The 21546-nt window shown below is 38.8% G+C and overlaps 1 protein-coding gene across 1 annotated transcript in view; it reads right to left on the bottom strand.

Annotated features, from left to right (window-relative positions):
* The window catches only part of ESR1 (estrogen receptor 1), a 284287-nt gene that overhangs the window by 22837 nt on the left and 239904 nt on the right, over window positions 1–21546 (bottom strand). Inside the window, 1 exon segment of the mRNA NM_001286958.1 lies at window positions 16903–17036. Within this exon segment, the coding sequence (NP_001273887.1) occupies window positions 16903–17036 (134 nt within the window).

Below are 21546 nucleotides of genomic sequence, written 5' to 3'. Positions count from 1 at the left end.
ATTTTCCACAGTGGCTGTACCAATTTACATTCCCACAAACCATGCACAAGGGTTCCCTTTTCTCCACATCCTAACATTTGTTATTTCTTGTCTTTCTGATAATAGCCATTCTGACAAGTGTGATCGTAACTCATAGTGGCTTTAATTTGCATTTCCATGATGACTCATGATATTGAGCATCTATTCTTGTGCTTGTTGGCCATCTGTATATTTTCTTAGGAAAAGTTTCTATTAAGGTCCTTTGCCGATTTTTTATTAAATTGGATTTTTAAAATTTCAGGTCTTATGTTTAAGTCTTCAATCCATTTTATTTTGTATAGAGTGTAACAGAGTGGTCTAGTTTCATTATTTTGCATGTAGCTTTTACATATTAAATTGCAGTTGTGGGGGAGATTGGGCAAAAATGGGTAAAGGGGAAAAGGAGATACATGTTTCCAGTTACCGAATAAGTCACAGGAATAAAAAACACAGAATAAGAAATATAGTTAATGGTATTATAACAGTGATGTATGAGGACAGATGGTAGCTACACTTGGATGAGCACAGCATAATGTTTAAACCTGTTGAATGAGTATATTGTACACCTGAAAGTAATGTAACAATGTGTGTCAACTACAGTCAAATTTTTTAAAATTGCAGTTTTTAATTTTTGTACTAAATCATATCTTAGCCTTATACCTTTTAGAATGAATCAATATGGATCTATGTTTTGCCTTATTTTGCTTAGTTACATTTCTAATACATAAAGAAACAGCCAGGGTTTTGATTTTCCTATTCCAAACAGTCAAATACTAGGTTTCTGAGGTCAAGAAGAAGATGTTCTGAAGGGACATTTGATGAAAATGTGCAGCCCTTCTATTACAGAGGGATTTATTCACAAGGTTCCATGCAGAACTCCTAGTCCCAGTGAGCTGGCCTGGTCTCAGAAGGCCTTGAGGGTTTCATGTTTTCCCCAGAGAAGGGAGGCCAAAATAATCTGCATAAATTCATTTCCCTGGATCTCACATTTTTTTTCCTTGGCATTTAAGGGCAATGGATCAACAACACAGAACAGGAAGCAACTCTTACACGTTGGATCAGACTATCCTTTCCAAAGGTGACCACAATGGTATTTCCCATCCAACATGCTTTTCTATAACATAATCCTGCCACTCCTCCTATAGAGATGTCCAGTCTATGCCCTCCCTTGAGTCTGCGTGGAACTGTGACTTGCTTGCATTTAAAAAAGGGGTGGGGTGGCTGGAAATGATGCTGTGTGATGTCTAAGAGGCTGTCATACAAAGCCATGCAACCTCATCAGCTGGGACACTGGCTTCTGGAGCCCCTGCCACCTTCTAAAAGGCGTGGTGTACCAGGCTGTGGGGGAGCCACCTGGGGGAGACTACAGCTCCAGCTGATGTCCCAGCTGACCGTGCACATCAACTGCCAGCATGTGAATAAAGACACCTTAGGATGACGGCACCCACAACTATCAAACTACCCCTACTTCATGAGTCTCCCCATTTGAGGCATGGTGGAGAAAGGACAAGATATTTCCTCTGTGCCCTAGTCAAATTCATGACCAAAGGAAGCCAAACTTTTTTTTTTAACTTGTTAAGTTTGAGGGGTAATGTATTGCACAGCGGTAGTAGGCAGAGCACATGGGGATGGCTGCACAACACACTCAGAAAGGAAAATGACCCAGAATAGGCAGGCTGGAGATTGGATTCCTGTTCTGATGCATCATGAAATGAAACTACATTTGAATACTTCCTCCCCCACATTATGAGCCCTACTGCCTATTCATGCCTTCATCCAGCCCTCGACCTTCACTCGTGGTACAACGGTAAGGGCTTGAACTCATCCTATCAGGTACTGCACGCAGTTAACAATTTTCACTGGGAGCCATTAGCCTTGACCACTGCCTAGCCTACTATCAAAACATCTGGATCTTCTCCTAACTGGCAACCCAAAATATCTCCGTCTGGTTTCTCACCATAGAATAAAACACTCTGAGTTTTCAGTTGCACTATCCTTATCAAGCCTTAATTGTGAGAAATAGACTTTGTAGAGATTTGCCCTAAGGAGAATTTTTATGTTAAACAACTGGTCTGTTTACTTCTATTTTCATTAAAAGTCTCAGAACCCTATAATGGAATGTGTTCTTCTCTATGCTTTGGCCAAGAGAAGGAAATTTAGAGCCAAATTTGTGGCCTGTTCCTAAGAACTGTACAGATGTACTTCTGTGTGCTAATTTGACTCCTGGATTTATTATTTTATTCACTTGACTTTCCTTTTTTTTTTTAAACAGATTTTGTCGTTGATTGGTTTACTACCTTTGCATTGCACAAAATTTAGCAAGCTGTTTCAAATTCTCTGTGGAAGAGGCAATATATCCATAAAGTAATGAAAAAGACATCCCTCCATCTCCTGCCAAATCAATAAACAGTGTTAGTGTGAATGCAAATGTTTATCAAACATTCATCTAACTTAGCTTCAAAGCCAGAAAAAAGTGCCATATGATCTAAGAATATATAGTAGGCTGAAATGCACTTGTGCTCATTACCCTGAATTGAACAGCACAGCTTGAATGCCTTGCAAAGTTCAGCACTGGTTGCTAATAGATGAAGGTTGCACATTCTATGTTTATATCCAGAGCCACAAAGTTTCAGATAGATACAAAACTGAAACTGAAATGGCTGAGAGTTCTCTCTGATTATTTTGGAAAAGATAATTAGTGTCAAAAATTACTGTTTTGAAAAGACAAGTGGGCATGTGGATGGTACATGCTCTTTAGGCTTATCATTTCAAATAAACACTACAGTCCTTTTGAGTAAACACTACAGTAGATGAAAATTATATCTTAAAAAGTGTCACATGACTGTGATGAGTTTTTCATTTCTCCTTAAGGAGAGAAAGGTTACATTACATTGTAAAAAAGGAGACACAGAATTCCAGAATTATAGATTTATAAGGGGCCTTAATTTCATCTAGTTCAGTAGTTTTCAAACTATTTGGAGAATCAAAACCTCTGAAAACTGTGAACCTCATATGAATTCCTCACATATAAACTAGGCGAGGTGAAACTTCAAAAGCAGGAGAAATGAAGGAAGGGGGCTGGATCCCATTCACTCAACCTCTCTTCCTCCTCCAGAGGCTACTTCTACAACACAAGTCTTCAAGCAGAAGAACTTTAAAAACCAACGATCACAAAAGAATGAGAAGGCAAGACAGGCTGGAAGAAAATATTTGCAAAAGACATCTGATGAAGAACTCTTATACAATAGGTGCAAAGAACTCTTAAAAGTCAACAGTAAGAAAATGAACAATCCAATTAAAAAACGGGCCACAAAACTACAACAAATAATATTAAAATTTGTACAGAACCACAAATGACCTCAAATAGCCAAAGCAATTCTGAGAAAGATGAACAAAGCTGAGGTATCACAATCCCAGATTTTGAGACCTACTACTAAGCTGTAGTAATCCAAACAATAGGGCACTAGCACAAAAAGAGACACATAGACCAATGGAATAGAATAGAGGCCCAGAAATAAACTCATGTGTATACGGTCAATCTATAGCAAAGAAGGCAAGAATATACAATGGGAAAAGACAGGCTCTTCAGTAAAAGGTGTTGGGAAAACTGGACAGCCACATGCAGAAGAATGATACTGGACCACTTTTTAACCCATACACAAAAATAAACTCAAAATGGATTAACAACCTAAAAGTAAAACCTGAAACCATAAAAATCATTGAAACGGGTGCAGGCAGTAATCTTTTCTAAGATCAGTTGTAGCAACATTTTTTTAGATACGTCTCTTAAGGCAAGGGAAACAAAAGCAAAAATAAACCATTTGGACTACATCAAACTAAAAAGCTTTCTCACGGCAAATGAAACAATCAAGAAACCAAGAGAAGATATTTGCAAATGACATATCCAGTAAGGGGTTAATATCCAAAATATATTAAGAGCTTATACAACTCAACGCCAATAAAACAAACAATCCAATTTAAAAATGGGCAGAAGATCTGAACAGACCTTTTTCCAAAGAAGATATACAGATGGCCTACAGACACATGAAAAGATGCTCAAAATCACTAATCATCAGGGAAATGCAAATCAAAACCATAATGAGATATTTATCACCTCACACCTATTAGAATGGCTAAAATCAAGAAGACAAGAAACAAATGTTGATGAAAATGTGGAGAAAAGGGAACCCTTGTGCACTGTTGGCAGGAATATAAATTGGTACAGCCACTGTGGAAAACACTAGGGAGGGTTCCTCAAAAAATTAAAAATAGGTATACCATATAATCCAGTAATTCCACTATCAGGTACTTACTCAGGGAAAACACAAACTCAAAAAGATATATGCACCCCCATGTTTACTGAGGCATTATTTACAACAGCCAAGACATGGAAGCAACCTAAGTGTACACCAGTGGGCAAACAAATAAGAAAATGTGGTATACATACACAATGGAATATTACACAGGCATAAAAAGGATAAGACCATGCCATTTGAGACAAAATGATGGACCTAGAGAGTATTATGCTAAGTGAAACAAGATTGGCTATGGTATTTATCATATTATTCCATTCATAAATGGAATCCTAAAAAGCGAATAAACAAAAGGCAGAATCAGACCTATAAACACAGAGAACAAACTGGTGGTTGCTAGAAGGGAGGGAGATAGGTGGTTAGGCAAAATGGGTGAAGGACAGAGAGAGATACAGGCCTCCTGTTATGGAGAAAAAGTGGCATGGGAATAAAAAAGCAGAACATAAGGAATACAGTGATATTGCGAAGGCAATGATGTAATGGACCAGATGGTAGCTATCCTTGTGGTGAACACAGCATAATACATAAATTTGTCAATCACTAAGTTGTACACCTGAAACTAACATAACATTGTGTGTCAACTATACTAAAAAAAGGGGGGGGGCAAAAGACCTGAAGAGACACCTCACCAAAGAAGAAATATACAGATGCCAAATGAGCGTATGAAAAGATATTCCACATCATGTGCCATTAAGGAACTACAAATTAGAACAACAATGAAATACCACTACACATCTATTAGAATGCCCCAAATCCAGAACACTGACAACACCAAATGCAGGCAAGGATACAGAGCAATGGGAACTCTTGTAGGAATGAAAAATTATGTAGTCACTTTGGAAGACAGTTTGGCAGATTCTTGCAAAACTAAATATCCCCTTACCATAAGATCCAGTAATTATGCTCCTTGGTATTTACCCAAATGAGCTGAAAATTTATGTCCACACAGAAACCTGCATGTGGATATTTATAGCACTGTTATTTATAATTGCCCAAACTTGGAAGCAACCAAAATGTCTTACAGTAGGTGATCAGATAAATCAACTATGGCACATCCAGACAATAAAATATTACTGAGCATTAAAAAAGAAATGATGTATTGAGCTCTAAGAGGGGTTTTTGGCAGAGCAGCTAGGCCAGACTTGCCTGGGGTCACCCTGTGAGTAAATAAGTGGCAGAGCTGGCATCAGAACTCAAATATCTTTCACACCTGGATCACCATGCAAAACCTACACAAAGAATTTCCTAACTTCAAGCACTGTGAGAAACTAGAAATGATTGCCAATGGACTCACCTCCAGAGATATTTGAAAACACTAAGAATTTTCCTGGAATGACCCAGGAACAATTCAGCTTTTGCAAATCATGCAGGATGGTGTGGAGAAACGAAGGCACACCATGTGCACAGACATCTTCTAAGATCTCTTTAATTAAGAACTTTCACCAGAATGTTAACAATAAATACTTTTTGTGTGGCAAAATTAGGATTCCTTAGGAGATTATTTTTCTTGGTGGTTTTTCTGTATTTTCCAAGTTCTCTGCCTTGGGCATGTATGATTTTTATAATTCGGTGGAGGAAAATGCTATTAAAAACACAAAATCTAAGTCACATTTATTCCTATTATTTCATGAGCTTTGTCAATGCCTGGACTGATGAGAGAGAAGCACAGCGGGTGAATGGAAATTCCAAGGACTAAGGAGCTTGCTGTAGGGATATTACTTATTACTCTTTTCATAATATTTCTATCAGCTCTAAGCCTGAAATCTTCAGGCTTGTCATTTTGACAAGAAATAAAACTAATATGTGTCACTAAAGCTTCTGAGAATAATTTTCTTAGCTGGAAATGCTTTTGACATGTCATCGATAACCTGAACATGTCTAAGTACAAAAGAAGATTAACTTCAAAGACTGGCAACCCCTTTTGTCCCCAGAGTACTTGTAAGTTGGAAAGCAAAGAAAGTGTGGTGCTACGGTTTTATTAGGAGGAACTGAGTGTTTGGCTTTCACTGGATGTGAAGATTATATTTTCTAACTCAAAGAGTGACATTTGTGGGAGAAGATGGGGTAACTGGGTGATGGGCATTAAGGAGGGCATGTGATGTAATGAGCACTGGGTGTTATATGTAACTGATGAATCACTGACCTCTACCTCTGAAAACTAATAATAAACTATATGTTCATTAATTGAATTTAAATTTTAAAAAGTCGAAAAAAAAAAGAGTGACTTTTGCTATGCCGAGAAAAAGAGGAGATACTTCACCTGTCAAGATGAAAATGAATTTTACATTCTGGGTTTAATTCATCTCTGTTGATACCCATTTTAAAGAATGAATAAAATGCTCCTGTCAGTCCCTTCCTAAGAGTCCTGATCCTCAGGGTTGACTATTGTTCTGAGCTCTTGATGGACCAGCTTGGCCAGCATCTGTCTGCTTCCAGTTGTGAGTGTGGAGCAGGCCTGCACTTGATCCTTGGAGTGTCAGCGGCATTGGACAGGGCACTCTTTGAGCCATCACCAAAGAATGGCATGGTTGGAGCAATAGGGGGCTCATATGGTAAGCTGCTTCTTCCAAGTTCATTAGGGACCAAGAAAGGTCATGTCACTGTCACAGAGCCTCAGAATCCAGAGCAAATGAAACCATGGGAGGAACCAGGTTGTCTTTCCCTGGATGAGTTTTCAATCTTGGTAGGTTATTTGATTACTTAACATTTTCCCTTTGGAAAGAAAAAAAAAAGACTGTAATATTGATGATGATATTAGCTTATATATATATATATATATATATATATATATATATATATTTTTTTTTTTAGCTTATGTTTTTAAGCTATCTCGTCCTGTCATAACAAACCCATAAGGTTGGCAGGACAGTTTAGAATTCTTTCTCTTTGCTAGTTGAGGAAACCAATGAAGAGAAGTCCACTTCCAGCCATTCAACCTGGTGTCTTTCTCTTATAAATATCACTTTAAGCAATCAGTGGTGAAGGAGCCAAGAGCAGAAGGTCAGACATGAAATGGCAGCCCCATGTGCACCCCAAGAGCTTGGAATAAGGCCAGTTCCTTAGCCCAGAGTCTGTGTAAGTCACAAACCTGAAGCTTAGCCCAACAAGCACCCATACAGACAATAAAATAAAACAAAATTCTCTACATGATAATTTGCTTCAAATGAGGTGAGCTTGGAAGGTTCATGACATGATACTTATAATTTGACCTATGTAGAAGTTGCTGACTATGGGTCCGTCACAGCAGAAGGCAGTAGCTGGGCAGGAGGAAGCGGTCTCTCTCTCCCAACTGGCCAGCGGTCTGCACTCACCTCTGTCTCTCAAATTGCATGATAAGGTTACATTTATGCAAAAGTGAAATTTGATAAAGCTTTCTGGAACAGTAGGTAACACGGATCAAGAGCCTTTTTATATCCCTTCACCAGCAAACCACTACAAACATCCAAAGTCATAAGCAAATGTGGGCAAGAGATAATGAAAAGAATGCAAAACACGCATAGTTTATAATGCAAAAAAAAAAAAAAAAGAAAAGAAAGAAAGAAAGAAAGAAAGAAAGCACTTAAATGCTTAACAATATCAGGTTTGTCGAATTAATGAGCATATAGCCTCAATGATTATACAGCCATTTAAAATATTCTTTTTATGGAAAGTATATGTGTACAACACTTAAAATACGTAAATGTAAATATGGTTATACACATTCACAGTAGGGAAAAGGAAGAAAATAGTATCTCAAACAAGTGGGAGTGTTAGCCTAAGTAGACTTTGAAGAACTAATTCAGATTAGCAGGTAGGCACTATTATGATCTGCATTTCATGGACCAGGAAACAGAAGCACAAAGGGTGTTAGCAACACTCGTCCATTAACCCTTACACTAGACTGCAATGATGTACATCAAAAAGTCCAAATGGTTGGCTAACTTTGGGTTGTTAACTTCTCTAGGGATATATTTTATATTCCTAAATGGTCTCAGGTGAACATACTTCTTTATAATTGCAACTTTATTTTTGAAAAGATAATTTTTTTAATATATCTGTCTCTGTTATTAGACTATGAGGACCTTGAGGTAGGAACTGCCTTAGTAATCACCACTATTTCTATCACCACCCGTTGGGTAACCTTGATGTCACCACTCTTAGACACCGGGGAGTAGTTCCTATACCTCATCTCATATAAACCACTGGGTAAAAACTACTACAGATAAAGCAACTAAAGGCAATTTTGCATTTCCATCACTTAGTACTGGCCTGAAAAGTAGTAATTACTCAATAAATGGTAGTGAAGCTACCAAATGATAACTTATAAAGCCATGAATGTCACTCAGTTCAGTGTGGTATTGAGAGAGGCTGTGCTCAGGACCCCTATGGGAGGAGGTGGGGAGGACAGAACTTGCAGCAGGAAGTCTGTTTTTTCCATCTTTCTTTAACCATGACAGAAGCAGTCAGAAAGCCATGAGGCCCTGAGTGAAAAGCAACACCCAGAAGTAAGTTTTCCAAGTAAATTCAGTTTAGACTAATCCTGACGGGACAGTTTGACATTCCATTTAAATCTTTCAGGAAGTATACATGTTCTATTATGGCTTTTAATTATTCAATGAAAAAAAAAAACAAAAAAAATAATTATTCAATGAATAGCTTGTGGGGAAAGATAAACCCATTAAAAAACAATATTTTATTTTACTAGTGAGCTCAAGAAATTAGTGGGTTTTTATTGTTTTCTCGTGGTTTTCTTCAGTTCAAGTATCAGAACACTTTTAAACTATAGGTCAATATGCCGGGCATGAGAGTAAAGGGAGGGCACGTAAGGCCCTTCCAAATATAGACCTTAAGTGTACTTCTAGTCCTTTGATTAGAACAGGGTGATCTTGACACCAAAATCTTAGTAGGTATTCGATTGCTTAATATTTTCCCTTTGGAAAAAAAAGGACTATAATTGTAATGATGATATTAGCTTATATCATCTTGCTATCTTACTCCATCATAACAACCCATAAGGTTGGCAGAACTGTTTAGAATTCTTCTTTCTCTTTGCTAGTTGAGGAAACCTATGAAGAGAATCCCAGTGGCTTGAGGAGATCCTCACTGTTAGAGGAATGAATGGTGGCCTTTCTTCTCACTCCAGCTAAGTCCTGGTCGACCTCAAGGCTCAGCTGACGTATCAGTCCTCATGTAGGGACCTTACTGTCATGTGCTTACTATATGACAGTCCTTATCTCATGATATGCAAATAACAAGTTAATTATCTGTGACTCCAGCTCTCAATCATTTATTTGCTTCCAATGCTGGCATAGTTCTGAGCATGAGCAGCTGCTCCCTCAGGGTCTGCAGAATGGCTAGTTTCAAAGTACACTAGAGAACTATTTTAATGTAGCTAAAACATCATCTTCTACACTGGTAGTTTTCAAACAAGGTTTCACATATTCCTGAGAAGTAAAAATTGATCCATAGAGATATTTATATTGTCTTAGAGTTTTATAGTTTTGTGTTTTTATTTTAATGATATTCTAAGAAATACCATTAGACATAAATATCAGAATGTTCTGCATCACTTACATAAATGGTTCTCAATCCTGGTGAGATTGGAGTCTTGGTGGGGGGCTTTAATCAATACTAATATTCAGGCTCTGAAGATGAATTACATCTGAACCAATTCCATCAGAATCTCTGGAGGTGGGTCCCCACACAGATTTTTTTGAAAGACCCCCAGATGATTGAAATGTGTGGAGCACTGATACTCACCAATCTAGACCATCTTTGTTTCATAAGTAACACGTTTTCCACCAGTATTTATGATTACCTCAAATCCAATAGTTGTATTATAAGTATCTCATAAATAAATACAGAAGCCAACAAAATATGTAACTGATATGTTCTTACCAAAGCCATATGATGTCACAGCATGCTGCATGAGCAAAGGTTTTGTGATCATTCTGGACATAGGCAAGTGGTGGGGAAACTGAGTCATCACTAGAGTACTTGGTAGAACAGCAGACCAGGGGTCTACCCCAGGCATGTTAGAAATAGCAACTCAATTTCTACAAAAACATTATCAGTTTACCTTTTAGTTTGTATTTAACTTGTGAAATTGTTTTGGTTTTGTCCTTATATAAGAGCTATAAACAAAGTTTATACTAGTTGTCTATTTAAATAATAAATATAGTTATACATATTTAAGCAGCATTATGATTCAAAGAACAAGAACATTTAAGTCAGTGTTAGGGGAGTCTGTGATACTTTTTTCTTTTAAATGGGTCAGACTTAAGAATACTGATTTCATCATGTCTGGATCCTGATCCAAAGGGTGGTTGGATGAAGGACCTGGGAGATAGCTTCCCCCTTTCCTGGTCCCCTTAATGGGCACAAAATGGTAAGCAGCTGTCCCTCCCCAAGGCTCTGAGTATGATTGGAAACCATTCCTAATATCAGAATGCAAGGATTTCTAGTCTTCCAAGAGCTGCTGCATTATTCCTACTATCCCAGGAGGTCACATTAGGACTCCCCAAGTCTTTCCCAGGTTATAGGCACTTGGTTGGTTTCTCCAGTTCCACAGAAGCTCCAAAAGGTGTGTGCAAGATATAGGACCTGATATACTTGGTCTGCGGTCTGAGACTCTTCCATTCACAAGGATATTTTGGTCATAAGAATGCAATTTTTTTAACCACAAATGGCAGGGGTGAAACCCTGCCTCAGAACTTCCTGGCAGGAATTTATTTATTATCTATCTGCTAAGAAGAACACAGTAATTCCTTTCATAGGGAAGCAGCATATCAAAGGGCACCCGTCATTCTCTAAATTAAGTGACAGAGTTGCTTCTCTTGAATGACAGGCTGCTCTAATGACAAAATCCATGCCACACCAAATTCTCAGGAAATTATTGAAGACACTAGGCTTGTTTCAAGTCACATCAAAAGTCTGTAGCAGGAAAAGGCTCTAAAGAGTTGAAGCCACTGCCTATAGAATCCAGTCAGCCAGAGAGAAGGAGACAATGAGCCACTTAACAACTATGAAGTGTCATTTATCTCAAAATCATAAAAGAAGGCTTCCTGAGAGAAAGCCTGGCATCACAAAGAACTCAAGAGATAATATAATCAACTCTTCTCCACCATGCCAACAACGGGCATACCTGACAATGTGCCTGTCAGAGACTTTCAACTATTGAGAATTAATGCTCCTCAATGTTAACAGTCAATATGTTTTTAAAATGTTCTTTCATCTAAATATAGGGACTCTGAATGGTTGTCTTATTTCTCAGCTTAAATTCTTTATAAAAATAATTTTACATTTCTGAGTAATATACATGCACCCATTTGACATTCCATATCCCTTTTTTCCCTAAATGAACATCTGGGTATGCACTTGAGAAATGTGGCCATAATTCTTTCTGGTATTTTGTTTTCCTTTTCACCCTATAGTTTTTTACCTTCACTCTTCTTAATTACTCCACCAGTTGAAAGAGAAATGCTACCTGAAGGCCATTGTGATGAACAAGTAATCAAAAGAACACATTTCTACAGAGAAAGACACTGCAGGAGGGACGCAGGGATCCAGCTGTCTGAGGGAAGACTTGGTGGGGGGGGGGAGGGCTGGAGTTGTTTGTGAGTCAGGAGACAAAAGTGGCTCTACTGCTGAATAGGGGACACGGGGCACAGACAGGGGTCTGGGACCTGGGGCCTGATGGGCTCTTCGGGGAGCCAGGGGGATAAAGTCACCAGGAAGTGAGAGATGTGACACTCTTTGGAATTACTGTGGAATGTAAAGAACTATGGTCAGTAATGGGTTCAGAAAAGGGGCAGAAATAATTATTGAGTTGAATTTTGAAGGCCAAACCAAACATTTATTAGAGATTGCAGATTTATCCATGTTAAGCTTTGATGTGTGAATTTTTCTGAGTCTTAAAAACACTCACTAAAAGGGTAGTGATCCAAATGGGAGCGGACTCAAGGCTTGTGAAACTCTCATGCTGGAAGGGAGGGGATGAAAATGAGCACAGTGAACGGATGGGTGAGCACACTGGGATTTGTCTGCTGCTCACCACAGCGTTTTCATCAGGGTCGGCCAATATTAAGGTTCGATAATTATCCACAGGATCAATCTTGCTGTAAAATTTCTCTCAATAAAATTAAACAGCACAATTAACCAAGTCTCAGGGGAAGAGTCACAGTCTCTATTGTTATTATCATCCTTTAGTCCCTGTGTATTTTATGAGCCTAGCAGGAAACCTTTAAAACTAAAATACTTATTATATATATATATATATATATATATATATATATATATATATATATATATTTTTTTTTTTTTTTTTTTTTTTTTTTAAAGGTATATGGGGTGCCTAGGTGGTTCAGTCTGTTGAGCATCCAACTCTTGATTTCAGCTCAGGTCATGGTCTCAGGGTTGTAAGGTCTCTAAAATAAATAAATTGGTGTGAGTAAGAGAAAGAGAGTGAGTATGTGCACATGTGAGCCAGGGGGTAGAGGGGCAGGGGCAGAGGGAGAGAGAAAAATCTTAAGCAGGTTCCACACCCAGCAAGGTGCCCAATGCCTGGCTCAATCTCATCACCCTAAGATCAGGACCTGAGCCAAAACCAAGACTCGGATGCTTAAACAACTGAGCCACCCAAGCGCCCCTGGACTGGCTCCCTTTGAACCAGAGCTTCCCAAGTGATGGTGATAGCTGTCATTGATTGAAGGCCTATGTGTTTCATAAACTGGATTTGACATTTTATATACAATTTCCCTTTTAGCTCACAGTAACCCAAGGAGATGGGCATTATTTTTCTAATTTAATAGTCTAATGTTAGCCAGATCTAAAAAGGGATGATATATTTCATGATGGTAGAAAGACCATATGACAAATGGGAACTTTCCACAACCTCCTGGGCATGTATAGCAAATAAATATATATTGAGGGACTGAATGGTGTGGTACCTGTTGACAGTTCACAGGCTAAAGATGTGGGGAATGTCAAAAAGAAGTTTAAATAGTTTCTAGGGAAATCAGGATATACGTGCATGAAGAATCCATCCAGGTTAAATAAAAAAACTGGAAACCAAAAAACTGGGTCATTTATTTTTGCACAGTTTCTGAATTATTGAACAACGAATTAAATCAGTAAACCAATTAACCAAATGCTAGATTGTCCAGTACTGGCTCTCAGAACTAAAATAGTCTAGTGAAGGAAAGCTCATTGTGGACTTGAGTGGTAGCAAGATTTCTTTAATGAGATGAGGTCAGAGTGGGACCTGGAAGAATTAGAAATACTGGAATTATCAAGAAGGACTGAAAGCACACTGAGGGAATATGGTAAACAGGCACAGATAACTCCTTCCTGGTGCCCTGGTCCCCTTCTGCAGCACTGGCCTTGCCTCCTGTCATGGTTCCTCTTGGCCTTCTGCCCTGAGCTCATCTGTTCTGCTCACTTCCTTTGCTTGAGTTCTGTCCAGCTAGTTCTCAGAATACCTTGAAGATGGCATTGATTTTGCTAAAGCATCTCTGGATTAACCAGGAATGCCTCTGTCCTTTAGTGGAGAGTGGAAAAATAGTGTTTGTACTATGAATGATTCCAGGCTTTTGTAAGCAATGTAATGAATTATTCTTCATGAGGCATAAATCATAATGATTATCTCCCCATTCCCAAACAGCTGTGATGGGGGCTTCCCATGGAAATCTTGGCATTTGGGAGACCCTCATGAGACTTGCAGAAAGTCATTCCTATAGCCCACAAAACAACCTTTCAACTAACTACCCTTGTGCCTCTGCCTCGAAGTTAAGGCAACATAAACACACCCCCTCAGACTTTGGTGACAGGGGCACAGAGCACAACCCAAAGTTACTCCATACACTGAGGTCATGTCTCCCAGGAATCAGAAAAGCATCTTCCAGCTCAGGCTCCCTGAATCCTTTCCAGCTTGGCCTCTGCCAGAGATTCCTGGAATGATCATCACTTTGTTCTTTATCTCACAACAGGTGAAAAATTGCCTTGGATGGGAGTCATGAATTGGTTGGGTTCTTAGAAAAATCCATACTTCCAGTTGTGGGCAAAGATTGTTAGGACTGTGGTCACCCCAGGACTGACTGCTTTTTTACTCTGAAAATCTCCCAACACCATACCATTGTGCTTCAGTCTGGTCCTCTCTGATTCTGTTTTTCAGGAACAATATGAGACACTACGAGCTGTGCTCAGCAGCAGACCTGCCTTTCCAAACATAGCTCACTTCTGGATTGAAGAGTGCTTTCACTTTTTACAGGTTAGGAGACAGATTCTGTTTTGTTACTGTTTGTGAGCCAGCAGTGCCGTCCTTGACAGAAAAGCCATGTTGCCACACTGATATCTCTCTCATAAGAGGGACAACCGTAAACTCTGTCAGAATACAGTGCCTTGTGTTTCCAAAACAGTGTTCCAACCCTTAAGTGCAAGGAATCTCACAGAGGATCCTGAGAAAGATGAAGAAGAACACAGAGTAGGAAAATTTAACCCGTGTGAGGAGGAGTCAGGTGGAGGTCCAAATTCCGCAGTGGGAAATATGTGTTGAGATTCTGGAGCCAGTCTTTTCTTTTCTTTTTTTTTTTTTTTTTTTTTTTTTTAAGATTTTATTTATTCATGAGAGACACACAGAGAGAGAGGCAGAGACACAGGCAGAGGGAGAAGCAGGCTCCCTGCCGGAGGGGGGAGACCGATGCGAGACTCAATCCCAGGATCCCAGGATCAGACCTGAGCCAAAGGCTCAACCTCTACCTCAACTACTGAGCCACCCAGGTGCTCTTGGGGCCATTCTTTTAACAAAAGACTTTCTTATGAGGGCTGAAATTTTTTCCTCCAGGATTTAAAAAACTTGGGTCTACAAATCCAGTATGTTGATGGCAAAAAGCGTTGCCCTTTTTTATATAATATTTTAAAAATCCTACCCTGTCATAGAAACAGAATAATAAAGGAGAAAGAGGCTACACAGATGTGGAGGGGCTATTTCTGGTTACCAAGATCAGAGCATCTACTTGTGCTTGATTATATAACTCTGGGTAATTTTCGCTTCCTGTCTGGAGTATTATTTCCCAGTAAAAGTGGGAAGAAAGTCCCAGCACCTGATAGGCCTGCCTTCCCTGAAGTTAACAGATTGCCCATATGAAAGCTGTCAGCATGTGCCAGCCCTCCACTGAAGAAGGAACAGGTTCAGGACCTGGCGCCGCGCAGCCGAGTGGCACTGCTCCCAGAACTCTCGTCCAATAAAGAGCCATTGTGGGATCTGAACCCTTCAACGTACCGGACAAATGACTGAAATGAAAAGCACAATGCATGTGAGTAGAACCAGAAAACTTGAATGCAGTGGTAATCACTTCCTTGGTGTGGGTCACATCATTTTTCAGGTAACTTCATTCTGTAATTCAGTCCTTGCCTAGTGGAATAGTACAGATTTCCATTTATCACTTGATAAGTGAGAATGATTGCTTTCTAACCATGAAGCGATGTAGGTTATTAGTACTGGTGTGGAAGGGAAGTGGAAAACAGGTAGGGGAGGTGCGCAGGGGTTGGTGTTCATCAGGAAGAGACAAAACATCTGAAAAGAGAAGAAAGTGCCGATTCTCCCTGCATGGGATTGATACAAACTCTAGTTCAGCTATTGGGAAATTCGAGACTGTATCTGATTCTAAATCAGGCCCAGGGCTTTAAAATAGCTAGGGTTTCTATGTGAGAATGAGGTCCGAGGCATGAAGTAGGGCCATGGACGGGGGTAAAGGTCCAGGCTACAGGCATCTATTGTGTGGCTGGCACCCTGTTGTTGAACTTCAGGTCCCACAGACTGGAGATCTAGTGCTCAGATCCAAATACCGAGGGCCAGGAGGAACACGGCAGTGCTAATTCAGGCTGAGCCATGGTTTCCATCTGGGTGACCTAGAGAAACTCTACACAATAGCCGACCTTACTGCAAACAAAATAAAACAAACCCCTAACCAGATGCCATGCTCAGCTAAGCTTTCTCCAATGAATCAATAGGAGGGCACAGTTGAATTAGTCATCAGAGACCTAATGAAAACTTCTTTTTCAGCTGGGCCTGCACTCTATGTGTCTCAATTTTAGGATCAGGTGTTTCTATCTCTGAGCCAATTATATTTGTCACCTAATCCATTTTGACCAGAGACATGGTCAGTCTCAAGCCTTTTTCTTTATGATCTGGAGCTTGATATTATTGGTCACTTGGTCTACTTACTTTCTGATATCTACAACTATCAAAAGATATATGCCTATACACCTCTACCACTTTAGTAAAACTATGCAGCTCAAAATAAATAAATCAAATAAAGCATCCCAAATATCTATAAAGGGATGCAAATATTTCAACAAAAAAGCCATTTGACTCAGTGTCCAATTTTTGTTCTTCATTTATCATATCTGACCACTGTAGGTTCTACCTCGATAAGCCATCTACAATGACAATAGGCTAATTTTAAATGTGCATCAGTTGTTTCTTTCAATTTATGATTATGCCCTTGTAATAGCTTGTATGTATCTGGCTGAAATACAAATAAATCTTTCTTCCAGTAACCCATTATTAAATTCCTCCATGTTATCAACTCACCAGAATTAAGCAAAATGATGGATTTGAGGCACACAAACTCCTCGCCCTGGAGATTCATCATACGAAATCGAGATGACGTAGCCAGCAACATGTCAAAGATCTCCACGATGCCCTCTACACATTTTCCCTGGTTCCTATGAAAACATAGAAGATAAAAAGAAAAAGAAAAAAAACGGTATTAAAGCACAGAAAAGTTGGGGTGCCTGGGTGGCTTTGTTGGTTGAGTGTCCGACTCCAGATTTTGGCTCAGGTCATGATCTCAGAGTCCTGGGAGGGAGCTCCAAGTCAGGCTCAGCACTCAGCAGGCTGTCTGAAATTCTCTCTTTCCCTCTGCCCCTCTCCCTGCTCTCTCTCTCTCAAATAAATGAATCTTTAAAAAAAACATAAAGAACAGAAAGGCTCCAGACCCTGATAATGTTCACATTCATAAAAATCTACTGGCTCCTAATCTGTAACAAAAAAACTGCAGCCCATTTTTTTCATGGAACATGAACATTCATTTGGATTCTGGAAGGCAAAATGAAACAAAAAAAAGTTTTTCCATCAATAAAGCATTTCATTTCAAATTCTTAGAAGAGACATATTGTCCAATCCCTAAATCTGCCATGTTAAATACCTAGTTCTTCAAAGTGAACACTGGCAGTAATTTTTTTGACATCAGCCTTAGCAACTTTTTTCTAGATAGGTCCTCTGAGGCAAGGGAAACAAAAGCAAAAATAAACTATTGGAACTACATCAAAATAAAAAGCTTCTGCACAATGAAGGAAATGATCAACAAAACTAAAAGACAACCTACTGAATGGGGGAAGATATTTGCAAATGACATATCCAATAAAAGGTTAGTATTCAAAATATATAAAGAACTTATCAAACTCAACAACCAAAAAACAAATAACCCAATTAAAAAATGCGTAGAAGACATGAGCAGATGTTTCTCCAAAGAAGTCATATAGCTAGCCAACAGACACATGAAAAGATGCTCAACATCACAGATCATCAGGGAAATGCAAATCAAAACCATAATGAGATATTACTTCATCCCTGTTGGAATGGCTAAAATCAACAACACAACAATAGGTGTTGGCAAGGATATGGAGTAAAAGGAACACTTGTGAACTCTTGGTGGGGGTATAAGCTGGTGCAGCCACTGTGGAAATAATATGGAGGTTCTTCAAAAAGTTAAAAATAGAACTACCCTATGTACCAGTAATTGCACTACTGGGTATTTATCCAAAGAAGTAAAAAACACATATTCAAAGGGATACATGCACCCCTATATTTAGAGCAGCATTTTTTTATAATAGCCAAGATATGGAAGGGTTCTAAGTGTCCTCCATTGATCGATGAATGGATAAAGAAGATGTGGTACAGTTATACAATGGAGTATTATTCAGCCATAAAAAGAATGGAATTTAGTCATCTGCAACAACATGGATAGAGCTAAAGAATGTAATGCTAAATGTCTTTCTCAGCCAGAGAAAGACAAATGCCATATGATTCCATTAATACATTAAGAAAAAAACAAATGAGCAAAGGGGAAAAAAGAGAGACAAACCAAGAAACAGACACTTGACTACTGAGAACAAATATGGCTTCCAGCAGAGAGGTGGGTGGTGGATTGGGGGAAACTGGTGATGGGAATTAAGGAGGGCACTTGATGTGATGAGCACCGGGTGGTGTATGGAATTGTTGAGTCACTATCTTGTACACCTGAAACTAATATAACACTGTATGCTAAGTGGAATTAAAATAAGAACTTTAAAAAAAATATAGAGTTCTTCAACCTAATAAAAATGATTACAATTCAGATAAATGATTATTCTAAGTGTGTGTAATTCTACTACTATATTCTAGGCACTGTGGTAGTTATGGGAATAAAAACAGAGCCTCTACTCTAAATATGCTCAAAACCTTGAAATAATATAATCAGGTCCAACAGACTTTATAAAGTGCTTTTGAAATACAGGAGGAACTCTAGCAAAGGACGGTGGCTGGGCTGGAGCCATTTACGCTGCCAAAGATGACAGGTAAGGATTTGCCTAGTAGGTGGCATTTGAGTTGACAGTTGAAGAAATGCAGGTTTTCATGGAGCAGGAGTGTGAAAGCATCACTGGAAGAGGGTCTTAAACACGGGAAGGAAGAGCAGAGTGAAGGAATATGGAGCAGTGTGCTAGATGTACGAAAGAGATAAGAGATTAATCTGGGAAAGGAAGAAAAGGGTAGGTGATAAAGGATGTCTTACATTATAAAAAATTTAGCCTTTTTCCCTGTGCAACAGCGCCCTGGCATCAAGAATTTAACATTAGTAGTTGCAACTACTAAATAAGCAAACCCGAAGGTTCATAATATGTAATATTCAAAAAAGAAATATTGGTATCTTTTCCATAGGGTTGTTGCAGAAGTTAAATGGGATAATACATGTGAAAGAAATTCATTGATCTTTCTGTTCACAAGCTGAATTGGGGGCATGTTGTCTTCGAGGGGGGCAAGAAGGATTTAAAATATCCTATGTATGTGCAAACATATATTTTGAAAAATATAATAATTTAAAACATGAACCGTAAGCACATTGTCCAGGATTTTGTTTTATTTTTAATTAATGTATTTTGGAGTTCTTCATCAGCTGTTTTTAACAGCTGCATAACTTTCCAACAGCATAAGTTTTGCACTGAACAAATTGCTATAATTTTTTTAACCACTTCTTTTTCAGCTGACACTTTGTTTGACTTCAAGTATTTGCTGTTACAAATATTTCATGAAATAACTATTCTTATGTTTAGGTCTTTAGATAGATGTATAGATAGCTATAAAAAAATTTCTAGAGGTAGAATTGCTAGATCAGAGGACTTACGCATTTTTAATATTGATAAATACTTCAAATACTGCTTCCAAAGAGCTTGTACTAATAGGCATATGGTAGAAGAATATATTGGTATAAGCTCTTTCTCTAAGAGATCTGTTCTTATCCTTTGCCGTTGGGTTATTAGCATTTTCACATTGATTCTTAACTGCTTTTTATATATTGTAGTAGTTAGCCCTTTGATCTATATACATTCAATGCTTTTCTTTTTTTTTTTTAATTTTTATTTATTTATGATAGTCACACACACACAGAGAGAGAGGCAGAGACAGAAACAGGCTCCATGCACCGGGAGCCCGACGTGGGATTTGATCCTGGGTCTCCAGGATCGCGCCCTGGGCCAAAGGCAGGCGCTAAACCGCTGCGCCACCCAGGGATCCCCATTCAATGCTTTTCTACTGGTTTGTCATGTTTTTCTTTTTTTTCTGGTGTTTTCTTCTACCAAATATTTAATTATTACATTATCGATTGGCCAACTGTGTTGTTTAGAATAGTGTATCTTACTTGAAAAGGTCATTTCCCTTCCAGTAACATACATAAAATCATCTTATGTTTCCCTCTAGTATAGCTCCATGTTTTTATGCTTAAATCTTTCATCTTCTGAGATTTATTTTTTATAACAACTGTATTGAAACATAGTCACATATCATATTATTCACTCATTTTGAGTGGACAAGTCAACAGATTTTAGTATATTCCCAAAGCTGTGCACCCACTGTTCAGGATTTATTCTGTGTGAATGACATGTGGGATAGAACTCAGCATTAGTATTTGTCCCAAGCAGCTAGGTCATTTTAACACCACTTGTGGAGTAAACCATCTTTTCCACTCTGATTTGAAATATGCTAGGTGCTTTCAATGAATCCCTTTCTTACAATTGCCCTCTAAGGTAATATTATTTTTGTCATTGTCCAAATGAGGGGATTAGGACCCAAAACTGGAAAGTCAAACCATATTACCTACTTCCCAGGAAAGAATTCCAACAAGTTTTTCTTTTTTTTCCCTTCTTGCCCTATTTTAATTCATACTTGCCCATTATATACCAAACTTTGGGCTAGACATTAGGGTACAGAGAAGAAAGACACGAGTTTTGTTCATAAAGAGATCCAAAACAGAGGCAAGACAGACACAGAGAAAAGGCAGGTGCAAGGCTATGAGCTACATTCCTCCAGAAAAGGTATAGAAAGAAAGCCTTACAACTGATGTCAGCCTCTCCACATCTGACCCACATCAATACTGAAGCGATTGCCATAGTCTTCTCAGATAAAGGTAAATGAGGTTTTATGTAAAGTGTTTAGAATGATACGCGGTACACCGTAGCAGCTATATATAACAATTACTATGAGATAGGTGGGTAAATAGAGACGTAGATGTTCAGGGAGAGGTTGGTCTTTTTCTCTAAAGTATCCAGAAAACAACTGCCACAGAGCCCTCTGCTTCGACAGTGGCACCCAGGCTCACGGAAGCTCTATGGAAGTGGAGGCATCTTTAAAAGCTACATTGCCCAACAAGGGGATGAGACGGTGGTCACGCCGAAGGGTGACTTGGCCATAAGCAGGGACAGCACACTACAAGGGAGTGTTTCTTGTCCTGAACTCAAATTTTTTTTAAAGGAGCACATTTTCTTTCTAGTGAAAAAATAAACAAGGATAGGGGAAAATGTTTGGAGGAGGAAGCTTTAAAAATAACAACCCATAGCCAAAATAGAGAAATGTTCCTTTCTCAGTAGAAAGTCTCTGTTTACGTAACAGACTGCAGGCCGGCAGGGGAGGAAATCTCAGTGT

This window comes from Canis lupus, chromosome 1 (genome assembly GCF_011100685.1).
Source record: "Canis lupus familiaris isolate Mischka breed German Shepherd chromosome 1, alternate assembly UU_Cfam_GSD_1.0, whole genome shotgun sequence".
Classification (NCBI taxonomy): Eukaryota; Metazoa; Chordata; class Mammalia; order Carnivora; family Canidae; genus Canis; species Canis lupus.
The sequence above is the reverse complement of the archived record's forward strand: the minus strand, read 5'-3'. Positions and strand labels throughout refer to the sequence as shown.